General features: G+C 56.0%; 2 protein-coding genes across 13 annotated transcripts in view; one reads left to right on the top strand and one right to left on the bottom strand.

Moving 5' to 3' along the window:
• Positions 1 to 472: 472 nt before the first annotated feature.
• Positions 473 to 26,442, top strand: part of Arvcf (armadillo repeat gene deleted in velocardiofacial syndrome) — a 40,549-nt gene continuing 14,579 nt past the window's right edge. The window contains exons 1-18 of one of the 11 annotated variants that reach the window (XM_013517786.1): positions 473 to 700; positions 8,526 to 8,684; positions 8,873 to 9,399; positions 10,355 to 10,854; positions 11,537 to 11,720; positions 12,524 to 12,641; positions 12,975 to 13,163; positions 13,767 to 13,784; positions 14,778 to 14,849; positions 16,196 to 16,323; positions 16,503 to 16,711; positions 16,954 to 17,152; positions 17,244 to 17,355; positions 17,451 to 17,541; positions 17,892 to 17,945; positions 18,243 to 18,328; positions 18,916 to 19,035; positions 19,516 to 21,625. In XM_013517786.1, the coding sequence (XP_013373240.1) occupies positions 491 to 700; positions 8,526 to 8,684; positions 8,873 to 9,399; positions 10,355 to 10,854; positions 11,537 to 11,720; positions 12,524 to 12,641; positions 12,975 to 13,163; positions 13,767 to 13,784; positions 14,778 to 14,849; positions 16,196 to 16,323; positions 16,503 to 16,711; positions 16,954 to 17,152; positions 17,244 to 17,355; positions 17,451 to 17,541; positions 17,892 to 17,945; positions 18,243 to 18,328; positions 18,916 to 19,023 (2,964 nt within the window). In that variant the 5' untranslated portion in view covers positions 473 to 490 and the 3' untranslated portion in view covers positions 19,024 to 19,035; positions 19,516 to 21,625. The other 10 variants (XM_013517787.1, XM_013517791.1, XM_005391761.2 and 7 more) reach the window with 10 other exon arrangements.
• The window catches only part of Comt (catechol-O-methyltransferase), a 21,872-nt gene continuing 16,763 nt past the window's right edge, over positions 21,334 to 26,442 (bottom strand). For both annotated transcript variants that reach the window (XM_005391754.2, XM_013517802.1), the window contains exons 5-6: positions 26,078 to 26,209; positions 21,334 to 22,239 (exon numbers count right to left, since the gene is read on the bottom strand). In XM_005391754.2, the coding sequence (XP_005391811.1) occupies positions 22,039 to 22,239; positions 26,078 to 26,209 (333 nt within the window). In that variant the 3' untranslated portion in view covers positions 21,334 to 22,038. The remainder of the gene's footprint in view (positions 22,240 to 26,077; positions 26,210 to 26,442) is intronic.

The following is a 26,442-nucleotide window of genomic DNA, read 5'->3' on the forward strand; positions in this document are numbered from 1 at the left end:
CTGCCATACCTCCCATGTAACTGCACATGGTCCCCTGGGCTGAAATATCTAGATCTTAGTGTCACCTCTGTGATGGGGCTGGGAGGTCCCCTGGGACTGAGATGATCCAACATGTGCTGTAGGCAGCAGAAGACTTAGAAGATAGTGAGCACTCATCAGGCCAGCCCTTTTTGCCCTTCCCAGCAGGTGCTGAGACACCTATAGTCCACAATTCTGCTGGGCCTGGCAGGAAGTGGAGGACCCTGGGCCAGAGCCCCATGCCTCAAAGAGAGAGCAAGCTGGCTGCTTCTGGCCAGCCTCAGATTAATGGCTTTTAATTTAGAATTTAATCAATGCAGCTTCCCTCCAGAGAGCTAGATGCTATGGTCTGAGAGTGAGTCGTATGATCTGTGAGTGGAGTGGGCATGGGGCCTGTGATGTCCTCATCAGCTGCTGCTTTGCCCCTGCTAAGCTTGCTCTGCTTTGCCTGCAGCTGGCCGGCACCCTGGCCATGGAGGACTGCAACGTGCATTCGGCAGCCAGCATCCTGGCCTCAGTGAAGGAGCAGGAAGCCCGCTTTGAGCGGCTGACTCGGGCGCTGGAGCAAGAACGGCGCCACGTTGCCCTGCAGCTGGAGCGTGCCCAGCAGCCTGGCATGGGCAGTGGTGGTATGGGCAGTGGGCAGTCCCTGCCAATGGCCTGGCAACAACTAGTTTTGCAGGTAACAGCCCAGTGTCTTGGGGAGGGTGAAAATATTCAAGTAGGGAAACAAAGGGTCCTAGGTATGCAGTGGCTTATTGTAAGACCTGCTGGGGCTTCTGAGGAGGAAAGGGGAGTGGGATAGCTAGTGGATGGAAGTTTCACTTGGGTATGTTGGACACTGTATGAAGAACAGGCAGGATAGTGCCTGACTTTCAGCCCAGCACTCCCCACTGAGTGAGCCATAAGGACCCAGGCTGCTGGATAATATCTACTTTGGTCAGGTCCTTCAACAGCCTGGAGACACTGAGGGTTTTCCCTACCCTGGAGTCTCCCTGCCACCCTATTCTCCTTTGTCGCATGCACTAGTGGGCCAGCCCCAGGGGAAGTCCTAAGCAAAGCTCTAGGCTCTGCTCTAGGCTGAGCTCTCCCAGCAGTCAGTGGAAGAGGAGCCTCCTTCTCGCTATCCAGCTTTGACTTGGCCTGCTGTGTCCTCTGGGCTCCTAACAGAGTGATTCTATAGGGCCTGCCCAGTAGGATCCTTGGCTCCCTGCACTCCTAAATCTGTCAGTCCTGCCCCTCCACCCAACTCCACAAATCCCTAGCTCTTGCCACAACCCCACTCTTCTCTGGTCCTGCTGGGCCCCAAGGAACCGTACCCCACACATATGCACTGGTGGTTTGGCCTGGCCTATTGTAGCTGGAGACAAAGGGAACAAGCTGCTGGTCTCTGCTGAGGCTGTCCCCGTGAAGTAGCTTTGCCAAGCCAGGGCATGTGGAGCTCACAAACAAGCTGCCCTTGACCGTTTCCCAGGACCTGGGACAAGTGACTGCTCCCTAAAGCTGTTCTCTTCTGACAGTGGGCAGATACTGTTCCCTCACACAGAATCACAGGAACACAGTTACAACCAAATTACTGTCTGCAGAAGTCTTCACATACATTGGGGAGCCCTTTCTTCCCAGCATCTGGTACTTAATGGTTTCAAGCAAGCAGCACAGCCAGCCACAGGAGCCTTGGACCAAGGGAAGTAGGTGTGGGTGCAAAGGCTACCTCTGCAAATCCCAGGCCCCAAATATTCCAAAGGGTAAGGCTTGTAGCCCTAAACTCCAGAAGAGCAGTAGAACAGCCTAGTTAGGTTACATGGGAACAGTGGGAACCACTGACCCTAAGGCTGCCCTCAGGTGCCAGGCCCTCAGTCCAGCTCTCCCAGGCCAGAACCAGTTGTGCTGTCCAACCTGCAGAGAAGTGTGGAAAGACAGAGGGTACTGGAGGGTTGATACCCTAGCAGGAAGATGTTCCCACAGTCCGAGGCTGCCCTGGTCTTCTGGGGGTGAGGCCTGTATGGCCGTGGGCCACCGTCCCTCCTTGCCCTTGATTTTCTCAGGCTGGGATCTGAGAGTAAGTGTTTCCAGGGTAGTAGCTGGACTGGCCAGGCTGGTGGGATGCTGGAGGAGGCACCAGGCTGGCCAGGTTCAGCTGCCTCAAGGCAGAGCATGATTCCCAGATTAATCTCAGCAGGAAGTACCCATTAACCTATGTCTGAGCCACAGGTCTGAGCTAGGGTCTGAGAGCTTGGGGGCAGTGACAAGGTAAGTAGCTAGGGATCAAGGCTGCGGGAGCCATGGCCCATGATTGTTGCCGTGCCCCCTGGGCTGCTCCAGGATCCTGGTTGCTGTGCCTTCCTTCTCTAGCAGGAAGCATCCCCAAACATGCAGAAGGAGCAAAGCTGATCCTCAGCCAGTGAAGAAGAGTACCCCTAGGGCTTGCCCAGTTTAGTTCAGGGAATATGTAGTAGGAGCACTAGCAGTTGGTGAAATTGGGAAGACAGAACCAGCTTTGAGATAAAATTATAAAGTCATATTCTCTCAGAGCAGTGTGTTCTACTCCCTGGCCTGGGTGGCTCCATGCAGGGCTGATGTGAATGGAGGATGCAGGTGGTCATCAGTCAGGACAACTTATGCCTGTCCCCAGGTGTAACTGAGGCTCAGAAGTGCACACAGTGGGCACCCAGAGTGTCTGAGCGTGCTGGCTGTGTGTCTTCTGTGTGCAGCACATCATGGAAGTAGGCCGTGGCCTCAGGGTAGGCTCACTTCTTCAAGTGGGATCAGGCCAGTGCCCCTCTTGCTGGACCCACTGAGTCTCCCAGGACTGGCCCAGCTGTGTGCATCTCAGAGCTGTTTTCACTGTTCATGATGCTTGAGCCATTGGGTTGCCTTTGTGGGGAATGACCCAGGAAGGTATCTCCAGCCTGCCCCTCAACTCCTCTATACCTAGGCCCCCCTACCCCCCCATAGTGTCAGACTCTCCAGGTGTGGCCACTGCAGGGTTGGGGGTGGGGTGGGTACACCTTGGTAGGAGAAGCCCTTTGTTACTGGCATCTCTAATCCCTCCCTCAGCCACCACTTCCCAGCAGATCAGATGTGTAGAAGAGGGTCTGAAGCAGGCTTAGCCCTCAGGACTTTTAGCAAGGGTCCAAGACCAGAAAGATTAAGTATCTCACCCAGGGTCACCCAAGAATTATCTCCTACCCCAGTTTCATCCAGTCTGACACCGTTCAAAGGATGGAGGGCCCTGGGCTTCTGTGTCTTGATGGGGAGAACCAAACAAGAAGCAGTCCTCCACCAGCTATTCACCAGGCCCTCATTAAACCCATGCGGAATGGGGGCCAGGCAAAGCCTAGAGGCCTCAAGAGACCTTACAGTTCTGACAGTGCCATAACTACTGTCTCATCAGCCAGGGGAAACGGATGAGTGTCTTGTGCCAGTGAAAGTGGCCTCCTAGGCTGCTCTCTACTCTGTAGAAACTCAGTTTCCCCAACTGTACAGGCAGAAGGGCGTGTGTGCTCATTTGCTGGGGACACACTGTGCCTGGGAAGGATTTGAGTAAAGTCTCCCCTGCTGGAAGATGTCACCGCTTGGGGGAGGAGCGAGGCACCCTGATGCCTGCTAAGGGACCCGGGAGACCAGAATCGGCCAGGCCAGGCTGCTGAGCCCCGCCTGGCCGCGCTTGGTTGGGGGGTAGGGCCCCGCCCCTGCCAGCGTTGGCGGGGGCAGGACCCCGCCCCGCCCCGCCTGGGCGCGGCCCCGCCCGATTGGCTGCTCGCCTTGGCCACCGCCGGGTCCGCCCCCGCGGGGAGCGAGGCGGCTGAGCCCTAGCGGTGGAGGCACTGGAGCCCGGTCCCGACGCCGCCGAACCCCGCCGGCCCGCGCCCCTCGACCCCTGGCCCGATGCCGGCCGAACTCAGACAGGTTGGAGGGAACTTGGTCCTGGGCAGGGGGCGCAGGGCGGGGCGCCGGCCTTCTCGGGAAGACCGCTTTTGTTCCGCGGAGTCGCCGACCCAAGGCAGCTAGCTATTGTCTGCTCTCTGGGGTCTGGCAGCCGGACCCCTGCGGGGTGGCGGGAGTGAGCACTCCGACCAGGGGGTGTGCAAGGAGGGGCGGGGCTGCGGGTCTCCTTAGCCTAGGCGCGGTGGGGGCGGGGGGTGCCCCGAGGAGCCGCCCCCCCCTCCCCCGCGCGCTTGGAAAAAGCCAGGAAGGAGCTGGGTGGATATACCTCGGCCAGCGCCCAGGACAGGTGGCGGGAGACCCGGGTGGGGGGCCAGGGCCTCTCCAAGCGGCCTGTCTGTGCAGGGCAAGGCTCAACCTGAAGAGAGAAGACTGGCTAGGCCTCATGCTCCTTGAGGGGCTGCCTCGCCTCCTCTCCCCTCTCCTCCCCATCTCCTTCGCGGGCTCCCACTCCCGGGACCTTCCGAGGAGCTTCTGGAGCTCTAATGGGCCCTGTCTGCCGCGGCAGCGCACGTGAAGGGAGGAGGTGGAGGCTTGCCCTGCCCACGTGTGAAGGCAGGAGGGGTCTCCGTGTAATGTGGGGCTGTCGACTTCCCTGTACTCTACTGTATTCTGCTCAGAGGGGGCGGGGTTCAGTAACAGGCAGGAAATTTGAGGCTTAATGCAGAACAGCCACTCAGAAGACTCCTTGTGGTAGGCTTGAAGTCTCACACCTGCCTACTTGGCCCCCCAAGTCCCTGTTCTGCAGTTCACTTATGGCCTCTAGGTCTGACTACCCCAAAGATGAAGCTGCCCATGGAGGAGGACTTACGATCCCCGTGTGGTTGGGCTTAGGTAAGCTGGGGTAGGTGACCGCTTGCTTCCCAAGCTTGCTCCCCCTACCTGCTGGGCACAGGATGCTCTTTGGCCTTCCAGCCACTCTGCAAGAGACCACCCCTGGCAGGTGCGCAGTCCCTGGCAGGAACTGTGGAGCATGTGCTCCAGGTTCCTAAGGGCTGGACCGAGGCTGTGAGCACCACAGGAGAAGGTGTTTTGTGGTGGTCGAGGGCTTGCTGCCTGGTGGGAGATGCCAGCCTGACTTGTCTTGCACTCTACCTAGGACAGCCGCATTGGGGTTGAGGGAATCAGAAGTGTCACTCCCCCACTCCTTTATCCGTGCACTGGTAGCCATCCTGCAGGCCTGCCCTAGGAACTGTGGGTTTCAAGTGTGCAGCTTCACTTTAACCTGTGCCTTGTATATGCAGGTAGCCTTGCCCAAGGTGGGTGCTAATCTGTGAAGTACATAGCCCTTTGAGCTTTGACCCATAAGTTTGCTTTTCTGCTTCCCACGTTCTTTGGCTGCATAAGTGGGCCAAGCCACCCGTACCCTTCCAGTGTCTGTGTGAGGAAGGGGAGCCCCAGGTGTCTGGCTGGGCCCAGGGTCTCAGGTTGTGCTCAAGAGTAGTGGTGAGTGAGTGAGTCTGTTTCCTTGGCCACTTTGGTTCCTCCCACAAGCAGTTGTAGGAAAACCTACGAGGCAAGCCAGGCCTGGGCTTGGTACCACGATGGAAGAGCCCTGGATGGACTTCAGACTCAAGGGCAAGTGAGGGGAGCTTGAGCATAGACCCTGAAAGAGGGAAAAGGATGAGTCTAGGGCTAGGGAGAAGTGACAGTAGGTGTTAGTCCGCACAGGGTGTGTGTTTGGGAGGGTCTGGGATGCTGTGTGCAGGATCCAACAGGGTGAAGAGGAAATAGCCCAGAGTCAGATTTTGGGCAGTACCAGTGTGGGGCTGCACAGCCAGGGTCCTTGAAAATGAGCTGGCCTAGATAGGTGTATGTGAGATGGGGAGCCCAGAAAAAGGCACCGTAGCTAGTCCCCTCTGCCTGCTTTTGATTGTATGGTGGTTAATAGCCCTAATAGCCCACCATCCCACAGACACCAACCCCCCAGGAAGCTGTTACAGAGCCAGAGCCATCAGATGGTCCCAGGCCATTCTCTGAACTGGCTTCAGTTTACCTATTTGTCTGTAGCTCAGAGACTCCCATAGTGAATGCTTGAGTGAGTGTACATGACATGACAGTACATGTCAAGAACCTGCATGGATAAAGGTCTCACCAGTGGGTGAAGATGAGAAGCAGGTACTCAGATGCATGCCTCTTGGAGCAGTAGGCATTGTACATTTGCGGTGCTGTTAAGAGACCCACATTCGTGTGAGTGGGCCTGTGTGCCAGCTGGGTGCTCATATATTAGTGAATATGCATGTGTTTCTGAGAGATCAGGTATACGTGTGTTTGAACGTATCCAGATCCTAGTACCTGCATGTGTGCCATGGCATGTGTAACAAAGCTAGGCTTTCCTGAGAGCACTGGATGATTCACACCCCCCACCCCCCCACCCCGGTGAAGTCATTGCCCATTTTTAGCTCCCTGAGGTCATTTGCTAGCAGGGACTCTTGGGGCCTCGGGATCCCGCTGCCCAGCTTTGGGCCTGGGTGTTAGTAGATGATGTTACAGGGTTGCCAAAATTTTGTCTAGGGACCCTGCTTCTTCTGGGCCACCCCAACTCTGCACCTATGTCAGACCCTTACCACAGCCAGGGTAGGAGGAAGAAGCTGGGCTGCAGAGTGGCAATGAGGTAGCATAATGTCTTTTCCCTTTCCTCTTGCCGTACTGCCTTGCAACGGAGAAGGGGGCTCTTTGCTGAGTATTTAATGCATGCAAACCTATGCAAATCTAGTAAGGGCTCCTGGCCCACTGGCAGAGTGTCCTAGGCAACACATCACCTCAGTCTTGCTCCTCTGCCTACTCTGCTGCCAGGAATGCAGCTTCTCAGTGCCTGGCCCACCATATTGGAGCACTGATTAGCCCCTAGGATGCAACAGAGAGAGCTGGGGCCTAACATGCAGTTTTCAAATACAGATGGGGCAGCCCAGGTCCCAGCAGGTCACTTACCCCTTGTTTACTCCTACGCTGGAGCTGTCCTGACTTCTTAGTCCTCTTGGAAAAGGGCCCAGACCACCCTGCCTGGCGGCCCGCCAGTTGTCCCCACTCTGGGCCTCAGTATATTTCTCTTTCCCAGGGAACAGGGTCTCTTCTTCCTGGCTAAGTCCCAGGAGTGCATTCCACCCCATTCTAGGACCAGGATGGTGGCTGTCAAGGCCCTGTCCCCAAGGGATAGGTGAGGTAGGTGCAAAGGTTCCTTTGTCAGACAAGTACCTAAAATCTCCCACCTGGCAATTGTGAAGTTCCCCTCTGTCACGCCTCCGTTTCCCCATCTATGAAGTTATTTCTTCTTCTCTGAGGTCTTGCTTCAGGGGAGTGGGCACATCCTTTGTCTCTACTTTCTCTGTCACCAGAGCCTGAGGGATGCGCCTGTCCTAACATGTTGGTTCAGCCTCCACCCAGAGCCCTACACTGATCTACTGAGGGTCAAGCATTCCTGTAGGACAGACCCTACCTGAGGGAGCACCCTGTCCTGAAAATCTCAGGAAGCAGACAGTGAGGGCAGCCCCGGGGACCTTGTGTGCCACACCTGCCAAGCCTAGGAAAGCACTCTGGATCCAGGTTGATGCAGTGTGAGCTGCTGGCCCTCAGGAGCCCCAGGCAGGGGACCTATGCTGAAAGGGCCTGGGACCCGGGCAACAGATTGGGACATGCCTTCCTGCTGACCTGGTCTTAGCTGCTCAGGAATGTACTCCCCCTCACATCCACCCACCACAGCTTGGGTTTCAGCCCCTGCCAGTCCTGGCAGATGCTGATCCTAGACTGTTGGCATGGTGGGGCCCTGGGGCTGGGGGACCTGAATGGGCAGAGGCCCAGGGACAGACGGTGGCTCTTGGGTCTCTCCCTGCCAGTCAGTATAGCAGGGACTGGCCTGTCCTCTTTGAGCCTCCATTTCTCCCCTGGCAAGTCCAGCCAATGAGAGGGCCTCAGTCCAGAGCTGTCCTATCTATAGTTCCCACCATCACCCTCCCACCCCCTGCAGGAGGATGGCAACGTAGATGCAGCCATGAATCTATCATCGCTAGTCCTTGATGTGACATTCAGGGTCTCCATCAGAGTGTGCTGGCTTCTGGTCTGAGGTTGGAACAGACCATGCCCACGCCATGCCCCAAGATTGTCTGGGCCGGAAGGAACAAGGATATTTTGGTGCTCTGGGTACACAGTGCATCCTGGGAGCTGGGTATTTCTGTCCTCCAAGGGGGCCTGGCGGGCCTTAGTGGCTGGAGCCTGGGTGTGGCCACAGAAGTCAGTGAGCAGCGCTGAAACTGCTATTTGATCATTTGTCCATTGCGGGCTTCTGGGATGGGGCAGGGAGGAGGCCCTGGTGGCAAGTAGACATTGGGAGGACATCTTGCAGGTTTCTGCTGGCTCCTCCTGGGCTTGGAGGAACCTGAGCAGTGAGTTCAGAGAGGGTCATTGTATGTTTATCTGCCAGGCCCAGGGAGGCACTGGGACGGAGTGAGGATCCTGTTATCCTTGCTGGCATGAGCTAAGACAGAGCCTTCCATGTTCAGGCACCCATATTCCAGGAATGCATCAGCTGCGGGTCCTGCCCCTGACACCTTCCCCTCAACCCCCAGGAGCAGAGCCCAGGCAGCCAAGCGTCGTTAGCCACGATGCCAGAGGCACCCGAGGTGCTCGAGGAGACTGTGACTGTTGAAGAGGACCCTGGCACACCCACCTCCCATGTGTCCATTGTCACATCTGAAGATGGCACAACCCGGCGCACGGAGACCAAGGTATGGCAGGGCCCAGGTGGCAGGCATGCAGTGAGGGAGCCACAGCTGTCCCTCTGCAGCGTGGGTGGTGGGCCAGCCTCCATGGCTGCCTGTTGTTTGGGTAGAAATGGAGGTCACCCTGGTTTTGCCAGAGCATTGGCTGGACCTCTTGGGCTGCCCAGCCTACCTACCACCTGCCTATCCACCAGGTCACCAAGACAGTCAAGACAGTGACCACAAGAACAGTACGCCAGGTGCCTTTGGGCCCAGATGGACTCCCCCTGCTGGATGGCGGCCCCCCATTTGGCCCTTTTTCCGATGGCCCCCTGGACCGGCATTTCCTGCTGCGTGGTGGTGGCCCGGCAGCCACACTTTCCAGAGCCTACCTCAGCAGTGGGGGTGGCTTTCCTGATGGCCCTGAGCCTCGTGATGGCCCTAACTATGGCAGCCTGTCTCGAGGGCTTGGAGTGCGAGCCCCACGCACTGGCCCCCTTGGCCCTGGACCTGGTGATGGGTGTTTCACATTGCCTGGCCGCCGGGAGGCCTACCCTGTGGGGCCTGAGCCTGGGCCACAGAGTGGCCGCTCTCTGCCTGAGCGTTTCCAGGCAGAGCCCTATGGCTTGGAGGATGACACACGCAGCCTGGCTGCCGATGATGAGGGTGGCCCTGAGCTGGAGCCCGACTATGGCACAGCCACACGGAGGAGACCTGACTGTGGGCGGGGCCTCCGTGCCAGGTGAGCACTCTGTTCCTCCTCTGGGAAGTCTACCTTCCATTCCCTAGCTCAGAGTACCAAGCCGCTGGGGCTGAGTTAGTCATGCACACATTAGTTTGAATTAGCATTGGCTTTTTTCCATGACAGCAGTAAGGGCAGGCCCCGAGATGGTAGGAGTTAGGCTGGATGGAAGAGACATTGGTGACAGTGCCTGACATCTGCTTTGCTATAGCCAGATAGCTGTCAAGATCTGAGCATAAGAGGCTTTGGGTGTTACTCTGAGCTTGAGGCCCTAGCCTCTGCCTGGGGTTCAGTCTCCCCATGCACAGTAGTAACCAGAACTTAGTGCCCTAGTCCCTCTTCACAGGCTTTGGTTCTTTTATGCAGCATAGGAACACCACCACAACCTGGGGCTAGATTCCTGTGTGACTCGGGAAAATCACCTAACTCCTCTAGCTTCATTCCCTTGCTGCGGAAGGGTTTTAATGACTCTAATCCACCAGGCTATTAAGAGCCAAGGACATCTCGTACCTTGCAGGGCTGGCGGTCTAACTGTCTCTTGAATGGTCCTACTGGAACAGTCATGTACAGGGAGGGTCACAACTCATCTCACATCCGGCACCAGCCAGATGACCTTATGGAAGGGAGTTGGGCTCCTCCACCCCCCACCATCACATCATGGATGGATGTTACATGGAAACACATTTAGCTCCTGGTGGCAGGAGTGAGGGAGCTCCCCATTCTGGGAGGGGTGTAAGTCCTGATGACCATTGTCCAGAACCCAGCTTTGAGTCAGTTCTTGCTGGGCTGGGATGTGACTCTTAGCGCCTAGGCTATGCTTTGGACTGAGACATAGATGCTCTCCTTTCATCCCTGCTCTGGGGTTCACAGTATTCTGGACAGTGTGATGGGTAGCTCAGAGGGCAGGGGTGGCGGCTGCTGTAAAGGTGTTCACAGGCCCTGCTCACCTGCACAGGACCTACGAGGACACAGCAGATGATGCCAGTGAGCTGACTGACGAGAGGCCCCCATTCCCGGCAACAACAGCACCACTGGCCCAGCCCGAGCGGGGCAGCCTGGGCAGCCTGGACCGGGTGGTGCGGCGCTCGCCGTCAGTGGACAGCACCCGCAAGGAACCACGCTGGCGGGACCCTGAGCTGCCCGAGGTGCTGGCCATGCTGCGGCACCCCGTGGACCCTGTGAAGGCCAACGCAGCTGCTTACCTACAGCACCTGTGCTTTGAGAACGAGGGCGTGAAGCGGCGTGTGCGGCAGCTGCGTGGGCTGCCGCTCCTTGTAGCACTGCTGGACCACCCTCGGGCCGAAGTGCGGCGCCGGGCCTGTGGGGCCCTGCGCAACCTCTCCTATGGCCGTGACACTGACAACAAGGCTGCCATCCGGGACTGTGGTGGTGTGCCTGCCCTGGTGCGCCTGCTGCGGGCTGCCCGTGACAACGAGGTCCGTGAGCTAGTCACCGGTGAGTGAGACTGGCTGTGCCTACTCCTCCCCAGGAAAAGAGGAAGGACAGCAAAGCTCAGCCTGAGAGCGGTGAGGCCACGGGGCTGGTAGCAGTCAGTCGGTCAGGAGTCCCTGCTGCTAGAATGCAGGCACTAGGCCCAGATGCTATGATAGGTCTTTCTTCCATGGGAGGGTAGCACTGGGCCCATCAGAAAAGTCCCCTCCCCACATATCACTATAATTCTCTCCTTGGTTTCTACCCCAGGACAGTACAGTGGTAGTGCTTGTGCCTTGTAGAACCTGAAGGACAGGTGGGGGTCCCAGGGGCCTTGGTCCCATGCATTTATGAAGCAGAGAATGGGTAGGAAGAAGAGTAGCTGCCATGCCCTCCTCTATACCCTACCCCTTCCTTCCCAACTGGGAGCAACCTTGGGTGCTGCCTATATATTTTATCCAGGCCAGAATAGGCCCCAGAACCCCTATATCTTTTGTTACTTTCCTAACTGCCTGTGTGGGCCAGGACTAGCTAGGGGGTAGAGCACTTGCCTCGCAGGAGCTAAGGCCCTAGGTTCACTCCTCAGCAGCATACACAAAACAACAGTAACAAAGCTGTACTAACTTTCTGTGTGGGCTGGGGCACAAGAAGGTGTGGGGGGTGGGCAGGGTCCATGATCAGTGTGGTACTCGGTGGTACCCTACAGGCACATTGTGGAACCTGTCATCGTATGAGCCCCTGAAGATGGTCATCATTGACCACGGCCTGCAGACACTGACACACGAGGTCATCGTGCCCCACTCGGGCTGGGAGCGGGAACCTAATGAGGACTCCAAGCCTCGGGATGCTGAGTGGACGACTGTCTTCAAGAACACATCGGGCTGCTTGAGGTCTGCATAGCAGCCACTCTTGGGCTTGTTCCCCCAGTCTGCCTGGGTGCTCCACTGTTCAGGGATGCAGGAGGAATACCAAAGCCAGTGTGCATATTTGACCTCGTCCTCAGGGCTGCCATGTCCTCAGGTTTCAAGATAACATGGAGCACAGTGAGCCACCTGAATCTTAGGAGCTTCAGAGCCACATCAGAAGTCCTGTGCATGGGAAATAGACTTGATGGGGCTTTCCTCACCCTCAAAGGCACCCTCCCAAGGTCTCCCACCTTTGCTGCAGTGCTTGACCAAGCCAGCCCTGCCTGCCCTGGCACCATAACAGCCATGGAAGGGAAGCAGACCTCTTATCTCCAATCTGCCTCTTAAGATTCTCCACCTTCTACTCCACCCTATGGCCCCTACTTGCCCCCTCCCACTGCTTGGAGGCCCTGTAGAGACCTCACAGACAGAGTCCTACACCCCTGTGGTCGTGCCTGTCCATCAGTTCGTGTCCCCGTGACCCTGTAGGATCCTGACTTCAGGGCGAGTTGGGACCTAGAACTGCCACTGGGAGGAAGGTGGGCAGAATTGCCCATGCACAGATTCAGGCCTCTTGGGTCCACCTCTATCCCTTTCCAATTCACCCGGGGCTTGGGGTGGCCTGGGCTCTCTGCTCCACCTTCACTGTCTAGGCTGTGGTATTCTGTCCCAGTAGCCTCACTGTGGCAGTAGCAGGGCCCATTGTGCACGTGAGGCAAGCCCAAGCCTTGGTGCTGGGGAACTTAGCATAGGGAACAGGGGTCACTAGGCCTGCTCTTGGCCACCAGGAATGTGAGCTCTGATGGTGCTGAGGCCCGGCGACGACTCCGTGAGTGCGAGGGTCTGGTGGATGCCCTTCTGCATGCTCTGCAGTCAGCCGTGGGCAGGAAGGACACAGACAACAAGGTGGGCACAGCCTCTCAGCGAGGGGCAGTATAGGACTGAAACCCAAGTCCAGAGCCATCTGGGGTGGTTCAGGGGAAAGGGTGTGTGGGTCTGGACATGACCCACAGCGTACTGGCCACACTGGGAAGGGCATGGACCTACACATGGCAAGAGCAACACAAGGGGTGGGGGCCCTCCCTGGCAGTTACCTCCCATGTGAACCTCCAGCTCAGGCCTCCCTATCTCTGCATGCTCGGTGCTCCCTGGCAGTGGTGTCTTTTCTGAGGACTGGCTCCATGCACGGGGTCCTGGGATGGTCAGCAGCCCCCACGCCCCATGACCCTGCTCCACCAGGTCACCTCTCCCCACAGTCAGTGGAGAACTGCGTGTGCATCATGCGGAACCTGTCCTACCATGTGCACAAGGAGGTACCTGGTGCTGATAGGTACCAGGAGGCTGAGCCTGGGCCCCCAGGCAGTGCAACAGGCTCCCAGCGCCGGAGGAGGGATGACGCCAGCTGCTTTGGTGGCAAGAAGGCCAAAGGTGGGTGGGTTATACTGGGACTTTCCTCTAGACTCCCACCCCAGGTGAAAAGCTCTCCATGTCTATGGTAGATAGTCACAGAGACCAGAGAATACCTGGTCCTCTCCCAAGGGGCAGGTCAGGAAGCAGAGAGCTGAGAATGGTGTGTGACTCTGGTCACACTGCTGATGGGTCAGGGTTCAGACCCAAGCTCAGCCTTCCCCCCTGCAATGGTGGGCCCCCATTTGGTGTCCATGTGATACTTTCCACCACTGCCTAGACTCTGTCCCTGAATTTTGGGGAAGTGCCCTGCAGGCCTTGAGAAGTCCCACTGCATCTGGGTGAGGCCCTTGCTGTGCACCATCCCCTTCGGTACCTGGAGGGTGCAGGTTCCAGCAACTTTCATCCCCTACAGCAGTGGTGGTTCATCCCCTTCACCTGTCCCTCTGACCGCAGGCCTCCCCTTCTCTGTCCTATGGGTGGGCATTCAGCCCTAGAATATTCAAGGTGAGATCCACATCCCACCTGCTTGACCCAGGGCATGCAGTGGGAACATAAGAGCATGGGGAGGGTGCACCTGCTCAGGTTCGTCTCCTCTCTCCTGTGCTTCCTTCGGCTGCCCAGAGGAGTGGTTCCATCAAGGTGAGTCCCTGTTTGTCCTACTGTCCAGGACTGGCAGGTGCAGTGGGTACCAGGGAGATGCCTGTCCCTAATTACTTAGGCAGTTATTTCCATGACAACTGCAGGACAGCTGGTGCAGTGGGCTCCTGGGATGCCTTCCAGCCTCAAGGCACTGCCCCACCCCCAGTCCCATTAAAGGGCCATCTCCATGACAACTGGGGACAGGACAAATGCAAGAATGTGAGCCCTGGGCTGGTGGGGTGGCTGCAAGACTCAGCTTCCTAGTCAGTACTGTAGCAGAACATAGTGGGCAGGACTCAGGGTATATCCATACCCAGGGTACCAGGAGGCAAACTCTAACCCTCAGACACAAGGGTACATAAAGGTCCCATGAAGCTGGGCAGGGCAGGGTCCCACCCTGCTGACTTTCCAGGGTTACCCTCAGCAGAGATGCGGGTGGTGGCTGGAGACAGCTCTCTGTTGTGGAGGAATGCAAGTGTTTTTGTAGAGCTATTTTACTGGCTTGGCCTGGATGTGGGGGTTCTCCTGCCTAATAGAGGCTGGCTGTTGTCCAGGCGAGTTTTCCCTTTATATTAGACCCTTAGTTCCAGCCTTGCCTTGCTCTGAGACTTCAGTAAGTCCTGTTCCTGTCAACTCTGAGTCTGCTTCTACCTGCCACCCAGCCTGGGCTTCTGGTTCTCTGACTTTACAGACCTTACAGCCACAGAGGGCCTGTAGGGTCTGTGTTATAACTCCCAGCACTGATGGGAGAGGAACCCTGGCTGCTCAGGACAAGGCCAAGATGTCCCCAGGTCCCACTGCATCACTACCCTGTCCTGGCAGTTTGTCTTTCTGAACTCTGAGAATGATGTTCTACTCCCAGGGCCTTCTGGTACCCAAGGCTGATCACCAAGTTGCTCTTTGGGCTCTGGGTAGGAGAGGGCTATGCGTAACCACCCCTCAAACATTCTTCCTATGGAGTCTACCTCACCTCTGGCCACGCTTCCATTCCAGGCAAGAAGGATAGTGAGATGGACCGGAACTTTGACACGCTGGACCTGCCCAAGAGAACTGAGGCTGCCAGAGGTGAGTGGGCAGGGGCAGAACCAGCACCAGCACCAGCAGGCTTGGGTCCAGGACTGGCCAGGTGGTGAGAGTTGTACCATCAGGATCAGGCCCATACATGTGGGGTTTTCTGTGGATTGTCCAGTCCTTGGCATCTCCTGAGAGCTCAGAATCAGGGTCAGTCCCACAGGTCTTTTCAGGCAGGGTTGATGGGAGGAGTGGCTGGGCTCTTGCTCAGTTATTCAACAGGTGAGAAGTGGGCCAGTTGGAGGAAAGAATCCTGAGAAGGCAGTCAGTGCCACTCTCAGTGGTCATTCTCAGGCAGAAACAGGCAGGTGACTCATTTCCCCTGTCCCCTTGCCTGCTGCATTCCTAATATGCACTGGCATTGTGCTGAGCACTGAGAACCCAGCCTGAGAGAAAACTACCAGGGAGGGGCCTAGCGAGCCCTGCCAATCAGAATAGCTCAGATGCCCCCAGGTGGGGTGAAGGGCCCAGCCCTGGGAGGTCTGTGGAGTACTTCCAGGCAAACCTGTACAGATGTCCTAAGAAGGTAATGTGCTTGGAGAGTGTGGAGCAGGAAGCTCAGCAGGCTAGAGTGCAGGGAGTATGGGGCATGAGGAATAGGGGAATGAAATGCATGGGAGGACAGGGGAGAGAGAGCTGATGTCCTGCACCAGCCAGAAGCCCCAGAGTGGGATCAGACAGGCACGGAAAGCCGTCTGGGACCCTATGTGTGGAACCCAATGCGGGGCACCATCTCCAGGTAGCCATGTAGCCAGGCTGGGCCTCAAAGGTTAAGAGCCTGAAGTGGTTGCCTGGAAGGGCAGGCCCTGTTGCTAGGGGTGGAGCTGTGACTGCAATCTCAGGCACTGGCAAAGGCCATCTCAGTTGCCAAGGAAGAAGGACCTGTTGCTAGGGGCGGTCTTATGGTTGCACAGTTTCTGTGTATGCTCCTGGAGAGGGGTCTTGGTATAGGGGAACGGCCCAGTTGCTGCCTCCTTCTGTACCCCAGGCTTCCTGAATACTAAGGCTGCTAGTCCTTTTTCTTTGGTAGCAAGGTTGAGGAAGTACTCTTACCTGAACCTATTGCTGAGCTTCAGTTTACTCTGTGAAATGGGAATGCTTTCCTCTTTTTGTGGCTGTAAGAGAGGACTACATTGGTAATAAGTACTGGTCCAGGGGCTGGGGATTTAGCTCAGCGGCACAGCGCCTGCCTGGCAAGTGCAAGGTTGTGAGTACCGGGAAAAAAAAAAAAAAGTACTGGTCCACACCCATCTTGGCCCCGCCTCTGGGAGTACTGTGGGTAAGGCTGATCAAGTGGGAAGAGAGTCTAGATGATCATGGTGTGGATGCCCTGTGTCCAGGCTTCGAGCTGCTGTATCAGCCTGAGGTGGTACGTCTCTACCTGTCCCTCCTTACGGAGAGCCGGAACTTCAACACCCTGGAGGCTGCCGCTGGTGCTTTGCAAAACCTCAGTGCTGGCAACTGGATGGTGAGGGCCGGGTCTTCCGGGGAGGGCAAGAGCTGGGCGGAGGGGAGCACCTCGTTTTGCTGCCTGTAGCCCCTGCTCAGGCTGGTGGGGGGGAATGGGGATTCCATCACAAGGTCTTGGGGGTGCAGTGTGGTGAACTTCTTATAGCTGGTGGAGGTGTGCTGAAGCTGCTGGGGTAGGGTTTTGTGCTGCCTGACCCCTGCAGAGCAGCCCACCGCCCTGCCCCCACCGTCACAGTGGGCCACATACATCCGTGCCACAGTGCGCAAAGAGCGCGGGCTGCCGGTGCTGGTGGAACTGCTGCAGTCTGAGACAGACAAGGTGGTGCGTGCTGTTGCCATCGCATTGCGCAACCTCTCGCTGGATCGGCGCAACAAAGACCTCATAGGTGAGAAGGCTGGAAGGGCCAAGCTAGGGAGTGCTACTCACTCTTAAGTAGTGCAGGGGTCCAGGCCCCTCCCACGTGGCTTGGGCTGGTACCAGCCACAGGAGCTTGCCTCTCCCTGGTCCTGTCCTCGAGGCTTAACCCACTTTCTGAGGGGCTCCCTCCTTGGTACCTATCTCCTGACCTCTGCGCCTTCCAAAGGGGTGGGGCACAGGTGTATCCTAACACCAGACCCTGCCTCTCAGGAAGCTATGCCATGTCTGAGCTGGTGCGGAACGTGCGCAATGCACAAGCCCCTACACGTCCTGGGGCCCACCTGGAGGAGGACACGGTGGTGGCTGTGCTCAACACCATCCACGAGATTGTGTCCGACAGCCTGGACAATGCGCGCTCACTCCTGCAGGCCCATGGTGTACCAGCGCTTGTGGCGCTGGTGGCAGCAAGGTGGGTGGGGTCGGGGTGGCGTTGGGACGGGGATGGGGCAGGGGAGGACGAGGTGGGGCAGGTCTCTGACCCTGCCTCTGGCCTGCCGCAGCCAGTCAGTGCGCGAAGCCAAGGCAGCCTCACACGTGCTACAGACGGTGTGGAGCTACAAGGAGCTGCGCAGCGCCCTGCAGAGGGAGGGCTGGACCAAGGCTCGCTTCCAGGTGCGGCTCTTCCTGGCTTCCCACCCTCACTTTGCCAGGTTGGACCCCCAGGAAAGGCCTCTGACCTTACCTCATATCTGTGTTTTGTATCTCAGTCAGCTGCTACCACCGCCAAGGGCCCCAAGGGACCACAGAGCCCTGGGGGCTTTGATGACAGCACACTGCCGCTGGTAGACAAGAGCCTCGGTGAGTAGAGGCAGCATTCTGTCCCTTCCTAAGCTCAGGAGCTGGTACACCTGTGCTGATGGTAATAAGGTGGATAAAGGGGAGAAAGGAGACAAGCCTTCTGCTACTGAAATGACCCCATGGTTGAGGGGCCATCTCCCTGCCTTCTGGTACTGCTATTTCCATGGCATCTGCATGGGTGCCAGGCTGGAGGATGGTTGCCAGCAAACAGAGGTTGGACAAAGGAATGCAAAGACATTAGTGACAGAGGGCACCTGGTGTGACTGAAGCCAGTCTGTTGGGCTTGTCTGCCCTGGTCCCACCTCAACCTATCCACGGATTGCAACCAGCCACCTGCTCATGCCTTGCAGATGGTGAGAAGCCAGGCAGCCGGGATGTGATCCCCATGGATACACTTGGTCCAGGTGAGAGCAGATGTGCAGACTAGTTTCCTGTTCAGGAGGGGTGGGCCTGGGAGGGGTCTGGTGGTTGTATGGCGTATGTATGTGATGGGAAAGCTTTCCAAGGAGGTGTTGGTTGTAGAAGAGATTTGGTTCAGGGGTGCTCAGGGAGTGAGGCAGTGGGTGGTGAGAGCTGGCTCCAGGACGGTATGTGTGGACTGTACAGTAGCCACCTATTCCAGGGGTCTGCTCTGTCTGGGCTGAGATCACCTGTTCTTACAGTGCCACCCCTCAGAGCTCTTTTCACATCCCCCACCACAGATGGGTACTCTACTGTGGACCGGAGGGAGCGGAGGGCCCTGGGCAGCAACTCTGCAGGGGAGGCCTCTGAGAAGGAACCATTAAAAGTAAGTGGCCATCAGCAGGTTACCCAGGAGGCTTTGGGTCCAGAGTTCGCCCAAAGAGTAGCCAGGCAGTGTTGAGTTTGATCTTGGGTACCACTGGGGGGGCACTCACTGGTGGGGCAGCTGAGCCATGGGACCTTGCCCAGGAAGCAGCCCCTCATATCAGCCAGCCTGTGAGTGCTGATGGGTTTGCAGTTCATGCTCATTGGGCAGAAGGGGGCAGGGAACGGAGTTGCCCCGCTACACTCTGCAGAGGACCAGAGAGCCCGAGCAAGCAGGTATTCACACTTCTCTTTGTGCATGTGTGTGGGCAAGGTGCCTGCCATAGCCCACTCATGAGGACAGCATCTGCCACCTGCTCTGTGCCAGTCCCTAGCTTCATGCACGGGCCTCTATGTGCATCCATGTGCCACCTGAGCCTGTGTGAGGCACACCAGCTCAGCTCTCTTGTGCTGCCTTGGTCGGCCCATCCTTCCAGCACTGCCCTGACCCCATGGACTAGCCCAGCTCTGCCCTTTAGCTGCAGCTAACTTGCTTTGTTCTGCCTCTAATGTCCTGCTGCTACCTACCTATCTACCTGTGTGCTGCAGCCCGACCCCAGCAGGAAGGCCCCTCCTCCCGGGCCCAGCAGGCCTGCGGTCAGGCTGGTGGACGCCGTGGGGGACTCTAAGCCTCAGCCTGTTGACTCCTGGGTCTAGCTTGCATGCCTGGTACGTTTTCTTGTCTGGTGGTTCTCTTGTCTGGTTGTTTGTCTGTTTTCCCTGGGCAGGGGCTTCTTGTTAATCTCTGCTGGCTGCATGTTCTGCTCTCCTTGTGTGCTCCCCAGCAAGCACAGCAGCCCCAAGCATTCATCCTAGGCAAGGTCAGACAGAGGTCTGAGCAGGAGGGTCCTCTCAGGGCTTACAGCCCCATCGTAGGCACTGTGAGATCAGGGATGGGCCCCCAGACCTTCAAACACCCCTAGCACAGGGTTCCACAGAGACCAGTGAGTCAGGATTTGCCTTGGTGTCAAGTCATTTGGGGTCGCCTCCCACCCTACCCCTGACCCGTAGCAGCTGGAACTATTTGTCCACATCTCCTTCAGTGCGGCCTCTGGAGGCAGTTGTCCTGTCTGTATGTTGCCCTGCCCCATTCTGCTGACCCTGCTGCCTGTGTTTTGCTGTAGCATCCACCTTCCCCTCCCTCTGCAGGGCCCAGGCTCAGCCATTTGTTAAGAGATTGGATCGCCAGGAGAAAGGCCATCCTGAGCAGACCCTGTCGTGGAGCTTGGAGCCCTCTGTTGGCAGGGGTTGGTGGAGCCTCCTGTCCTGAGCCAGGGCCCGATTTTCTGCACACCCTCCTGTCTGTCTCTCCCTCTGCTCTCTTGACCTAACTCCTAGGCCTGAGTTAGCTGTTTACTGACATGGTGCTGTGTGTGAGTGTGAGTGTGAGAACATTGGGGCGGGACCCAGTGAGGCGATAGGGGAGGGAGCCTGGCTTTTCTTTGGCAGAGTAGGAGCGTGTGCCCCATTTGCAAGGTACCCCAGAGGAGCAGTATGGACTGAGGGAGGAACATTCAGGCAGGGAGGGGTCTTGCGGAAAGAAGTTGAACTCCAGAGCCCTACTCCGCATGGCAGGCTGGCCATGGGCAGCTTGGGGCTGCTCTATAAGGGCAGGCCCGGGCAGGGAGGCTTTGGAGGCAGCAAAGTCAGGGTCAGGCTCTGCTTACTCCCTTCTACCCTTGGAGTCCTGTGGGTGGGGGACCCCAAAGCAGAGGGACCCTGCACTGAGCCACTTCTGGCTGGGGCCACCATGGCTGCTGCCTCGCATCTGTCCAGAACCTCAATAACCTCCAGGACTGACCTCCAGTGGTGGCAGGAGACTGCTGTTCAGTGCCTGCTGTTTGTGACTTAAAAACAGAAGAAAAACACTGATAAAAAGCATTTAAAATGAAACCAAAATAAGATTGTATTGGTAAACATCTAAATTTTTGTAAGAAAATTTAAAAATTAAAAAAAGGAGCAAAGGAACTTCGTGTCTTGTCAGATCCCCACTTACAATCCGCTGGCCCCTCCCTTGGTGCTAAGGGTGAAGGGTGGGGAATGGGCAGACACAGACGGCAGGGGCAGGGGCAGGGGCAGGGGCCTGGCCCATGTGCATTTCCTTATGCCCTCCCACCCTGGGTTGCTACTGATCCCTTCTTTAGGCCCAGAGGAGTGGGCTGGCTTCTGGGTGATTAGCTGGCTCTGAGCCCAGGAGCGAAGTCTTGGTCAGGGTTGGTTTAGACTAGGAACTAGACCCCTACTAGGGCCCTGGCAACCCTCAGGGTGGCCAGCAGTCTCCTTCGATAGTTAAGGCCTGAGGGCCAAGGTGACAGCTGGGGGAGCTTTGGACATAGGTCAACACAAGCCAGCTCTTCATCATTTGCCAGCTGGGCAATCAGCGGAACTATCCAGCCATTCTGAGCCTACCTTTCTCTTCTGGTAAACAAGACTGGGTAGGACAGGAGAAGGTACTTCCACTTAAGGTCACCTGTGTGTCCAGAGGGCCTGGGTACTCTACATAACCCCAAGCCCACCTGATCCAGCCCTTTCTTGGTCAGAGATGGGTGTGAAGGCTTTACCCTGTTCTGGTTTCTAGGGAGACAGACATCCTGGTGGATCTAATGTGTCCCTGGCCTAACCAGAAGGAGCAGTGCCAAGCAGGGTTGGATCCCCAACGACACTGTCATTGGCTCCAGTTTTTTGTTGACTTTTTGCAGTGCTAGGGCTTGGAGCTGATACCTCGTACATACTAGGCAAGTGTTCTACCACTGAGTTATAGCTAAGCCTTCAATTCAGTCTTTATCAGCAGATACCATCCAGATGCATCCCAGCAGCCGCCAGCTAGGTGTGCTACCCAGTCCTGAGCCTGGCCTATAGCATTAGCATCCAGTTGCCAGGGGCTTGGCGTGTTTGATGTTGAAACTGAGGGCCTCAGGAAAGAGGGAGTAGTGCAATCGAGAAGAATAAGACTCAGTTGATCTCTTGTATATAAATGTTTAGATCTTTAATTTCCATTTTATGTCTTTTAAATGTTTTGGTATGGAGGATTATTACAGCTAGCTGAGTTTAGTAAAGAGGTTATGAGTTAGTCTTAAAAAGGTAAAAATTTGAGTCAGAAGTGTGATGAGTTGGTGGCTGGTACTGTCACCGAGACACTGCTGCCACCTGGTGACAGCAAACCTCTAGGATGGCCTGAGTGAGCCCAGCAGTTTCTAGATGTCTGCAGCTTGCTCAGTCTTTCCCAGGTCTAATGATTTGTCAGTGCCTGCGGACCACTGAGTTGTACACACCCTATTGGAGTTCCATTTGCTGGCTGGCGACACTGTCATTGGCTCCAATTTTTTGTTTACTTTTTGCAGTGCTAGGGCTTGGAGCTGATACCTCGTACATACTAGGCAAGTGTTCTACCACTGAGTTATAACTAAGCCCTCAATTTAGTCTTTATCAGCAGATACCATCCAGATGTATTGCAGTGGTTTTGCATGGTGATCCCCCTACACTTTGAAGTGTGCCAGTGTGTGACAATTTGGAACTGCAACACAGAAGGTCAGCCTGAGGAAGACTCCTGCCTAAAGTATGCTTCACATGTAAGGAAAGACCCCAGGATCACAGATATGACCTCAGCAGCAAAACATCCATCTCATCCTTCCAGACCAGACTTGGCAGGGTAACCCAGAGCAGGGTGGGCAATTAAGACTGCTCTGTGCTGCCTTGGCCTTTGTAGACAGCCTTCTCTAGGCCATCCACCACCTTCAGGTACTCCAGGTATGAGCTGTAGTGTGTACATTCAAAGCTGCTGCTCCCACGCACGTATGCCAGGAAGTCTGGTGTTCCTGGGACGATGACATTGTCAGCCAGGAGTACTGTCCCCTTCCGCAACAGGCCACATTCCTGCAGGGGACAGACAGGTGGAGGAGGGACAGTCAGAGTGCCTGGTAAACCTACCCCCAAACAGGAGCTATCCCCAGCTTGCTGCTTCACACACTAGCCTGTGTCCAGCCCAGGAGTCCAGGTCTCTTTAACTCCCTTACTTTCTCTTCAGAGCGTCCACTTCAGAAAAGGGCTGTGTTAGGCAGTGCTACCTCTGAACCATCAGCTCCAAGAGGACAGGGACTTTTGCTCCTCCATTTACTCCTTTTTGTGTGTGGTGGATCAAACCCAGGTCCTTGTGTATGCCAGGAAAGTGCTCTGCTACTGAGCTATACCCCAGCCTCCATTCACTCCTATATTCATCCCCGCCCACTAAAACAGTATGTGGTGTGTAGCAGTTGGTCAGTAAATGCTACATGAATGGAGGTGGTGGTGAGGTCAGAGTGTGGCCAATGTATCCCTTAGACACTTAGCACTAGTAATATAGGCACCTGCAAGGGATAGGTTCTGGGGGCTTGGGCCACTAATGTGGTCACTAAGGGATATCCAGCCTGCCTAGGGTGACTTGCAAGTTTGAGGGAGCAGGGCCAACCTTTCCACTGACAAGCATGCCCCTTGTCTGTTCTGGACAGCCCCAAGCTCCTACATTTGCAGACCCCTATTTCCACTGGGAACACACTGGGGTTTCTGGGCCCAGGCTCTGTGCAGAAGGAAGGAGTCATTACTGGACATGGTACCACAGGTAATGGTCTGTAGGCTCCACTCTTAGCAGGGAGACATCATAGGACGCTTGTCTAAGCTGGGAGGTGGATCTGCTTACATCACACCGAAAAAAAAGAAAAAATAGTAGAGGAACATTGAGAGGAAGTGTGTCCTGGTGGGGGAGAGGCAGCTGGAGAGGGGATGTCCCTGTCTTAGACTGACTTTAGAGGTGCTCCCCCCTCCCCACAGAATTATAAAAGTTAAAGAAAGTAATCTTGAACATCAGAAGCAAAATCAAACAGTGATCTGGGGGTGTATCTTAGTGAGAGAGTGATTGCCTAGCATGTAGAACCTGAGTTCCATCCCCCACACTGAAAATAAAAGAATGCGACCAGGGTGTCTCAAATCACGGACAGCAGGGATCTGAAAAGCACTGGCATTTGACTCTGTGCCCTCCTCTAAACAGCCACGCAGTGATCTGCCTGAGGGAGGCAGTCATTCCCAGTCCATGAGCTCTGGGAGAAAGCTGAGGGGTCCTTAGGGGCCCTGTGGAAAATGAAGCTCTGAGGTCAAAGGACAGTCCCATGTTCCAGAATGTGAATAGGAAGCATCACTATAAATCTCGATGTATTATTTTCTCTTAAAAAAGCTGAAAATGTTGGCTGAAAAGACCTAAAATAAAGACCTCCTCAGCAGGAGGCCACAAGTTCCCAGGACCTGAGAGGGAGCTCCCTCAGGTTTGGAGCAGGAAATGTACAATATGAGGAGGGTGTCTGGGTCCCTAAACTCTTAGGGTCAGCCAGGGACTAGAGAGCCAGCTTGAAGAGGCACAGTGTGGCTACCAGTAAGACCAAGGACCCTAAAGTTCCATTACTTCATCACGGGAGAAAGTGTTGGTCACCTATGAGGGGGTCTAGGCGCCCACTGTTCCTTAGGAAACTCATCTGAGGGGCGAGAAGACAGCTCCTATCCCGCTTGTCCTCAGGTCGCCTGGGCCTTCTGAGCAACCACTGGGGCCACCTGGAGAATTCTGGCTAAAAATACATTGGAGTCTGAGCAGATCCCTGGCTGTCATGCAGCAGAGACAGTGGTGTGGGAGGGAGCACAGCCTTGCAGGCCAGGTGGTCTTGAACTCTCCACCAGGCTGGTGACACTCTTCCCTTCACACATGGGGGCTCATTCTTCTCCCCTTGGACAAGGGCTAGATTTGGTAATGCTAACAGAATAAGGCAGAAGTGGCAGTATTAGGTCATAAAAAGGCACCAAGGCTTCTGTCCACTCCTGCCCACCCACTGTGTTGTGAAGATGCTCAAGCAGCCCTTCGAAGACGCCTGCGTGACGGGCTTACGGCCTCCCAAAGTAGCCATCCAGTTCTGGATTTGCACCTGTGCCTAAACCCCCAACCCTTTACTCCTCTGATGCTCACAGAGCTGACTAATAGAGTCGGTGGCTGGGTTTCCACAGGGCCAGGCTGACTTGGATCCTATACCAGCCAGGAGGCAGTGAGCCCTGGCTGTGGGTCTGTAGAGCACATTTTATTTTGTTTTGTTTTTTTGAGACAGGGTCTCACTATGTAGTTCAGGCTGGCCTTGAGCTCATTTTGTAGCCCAGGCTGGTCTCAAACTCCCAACGATCCTCCTGCCTCAGCCTCCTGAGTGCTGGGATTACAGGCATGTGCCACCACGCCCGGCTTTGTAGAGCACATTTTAAATGTACAGCCATTTCCAATTTTTAAAGTAGAGCTATTTCCAATTCCTGCCGTCTCTTCTTTTGAGATAATTACCAGTGTTGAACAAGCACTGTGAAAACTATTAGTTTCCTAGTTACTGAACTGCAATATTTGCTACTTTTCTAAAAGCAGACCCCTGTAATTATCAGATGCACTAAAAGCTGCTGAAATCCACTCCTGTGACACCAGCCCTCTCTCCAAGTGCAGCCGTCTGGTCGGCCACCTGTTCTCTGCCTTCAGTACCCAGTTTCCAGGTTCATATCCCCTTTCTTGGGTGGGCCTCCCTCTGCCTGAGAACTCCTCATGGCGGTCCTGTCCTGACCTGCAGGTCTCCTTCCTGCTTACCCCAGCCCCTGCCCCCCATACCTGTCCCCTTGGTCAAAGCAGGTTCTCTGGTCTAGTTTCTAGTCCCAGATTCCCCCCTCTCTTGAAAATCTTAGGGCTCATACTTCCAAAGTGGGCCTAGGGCCTATAATTCCTACACTTGAGAGGCTAAGGCAGGAGGATCACTGAAAGTTCAAGGTCAGCAGGAGCTAATTGGTGAGTTCAAGGCCAGCCTGAACTATACCTTGTTTCAAAATGGGTGGGGGTGCTGGGGCCTCTGATTCACCCTCCGCAGTCACCCATCTTCTCATTCTACCAGACCAACAAAAATCCTTCTCGACAACAGGGTTTCCCCACCTCACGTACTCAAAGCCCTCTGTGCCCCACCTCTCTCTGTTGCCAGGACGTTCTGTGTCCTTTCACACCCACCAGACCCCTGCCAGTGCTGGTTTCTCATCCGTGTCCCGGCCACAGTGGCACTGCCCTGCCGTGGCGGAGCCAGTCACATTCAGGGTCTTGCTGCACACAGGAGGTGTCCAACTCCTGGGACAGCTGTGGGTGATGACACCAGACAGACAAGGAGGAGCTGCTCAGTGTCTCCTTATTGGCCATCAGGGAGGGACGGGCTCCTCCCCAGGGCCACTCATTAAGTGTTAGTCCATTCGGGGCTGCCCAATGCCCCAAGCCCTGGCCACTCAGTGAGGATGACTCCCACTCACTGCTGGAGTCTTGGCAAGGTGAGGCCTGGTGAGCAGCGGCACTGAGGGCTGGGAGGGGGCTGAGGGGCTGAGAGGCTGGATAGCAGAAGCCTGGGAGAAAAATCCAGGACACAGCTGCTTTCACTGTGCCAGCACTAGCTGGGGCCCAGTCTGAACTCTGGCTCCAGAGCTGCTCCATCTCCTTGGCCCTCTGCCCTCATGGCCCAGGCGTTTTGGATCAAGGTGTTCTACATGGCAGCACTTTGCGCCCACTTTTCCAGCAAGTCATGCTTCCTGGCCCTGGCCCACACCCCCTGCCCCAAACTCCTTTTTTCCCATTTCCACCCAGGGCCTCTATGGATCTAAAAACAGGATCTAAAGGAGGAGCGAGGCAGGTGTTGCTCACCTCTAGGAGATGGGTGTCTGGCAAGTAGCGGTCTTTCCAGTGGTCGAGGAAGACCATGTCCAGCGTGTCCACATCATACTTCTTCTTCAGCTGGGGGATGAGGTCGTGGGACGCCCCAAGCAGGACGGTGACCTGGAACAGTGTGCTGCTGTTATCATGCCCACAGGGACACAAACTTCCCCAGCGGTTTACTCTGAGTTGGTGGGGAGACAAGTCAGCATTCTGTCCCCTTCCCTCAGGGAGCAGGGAAACCGCTCTCCCAGAAGTGCTGGTGGTTTCTTCCTTAACCCTGAGCACCAAGGGGCCTCTCGCTAGTGTTTTGTTTTGGAGTTTCATTGTTGGTTTTCTTTTTTGTAGTACTGGGG

Source organism: Chinchilla lanigera, unplaced genomic scaffold (assembly GCF_000276665.1).
Source record: "Chinchilla lanigera isolate Chin_1 unplaced genomic scaffold, ChiLan1.0 scaffold00041, whole genome shotgun sequence".
In the NCBI taxonomy this organism is placed as follows: Eukaryota; Metazoa; Chordata; class Mammalia; order Rodentia; family Chinchillidae; genus Chinchilla; species Chinchilla lanigera.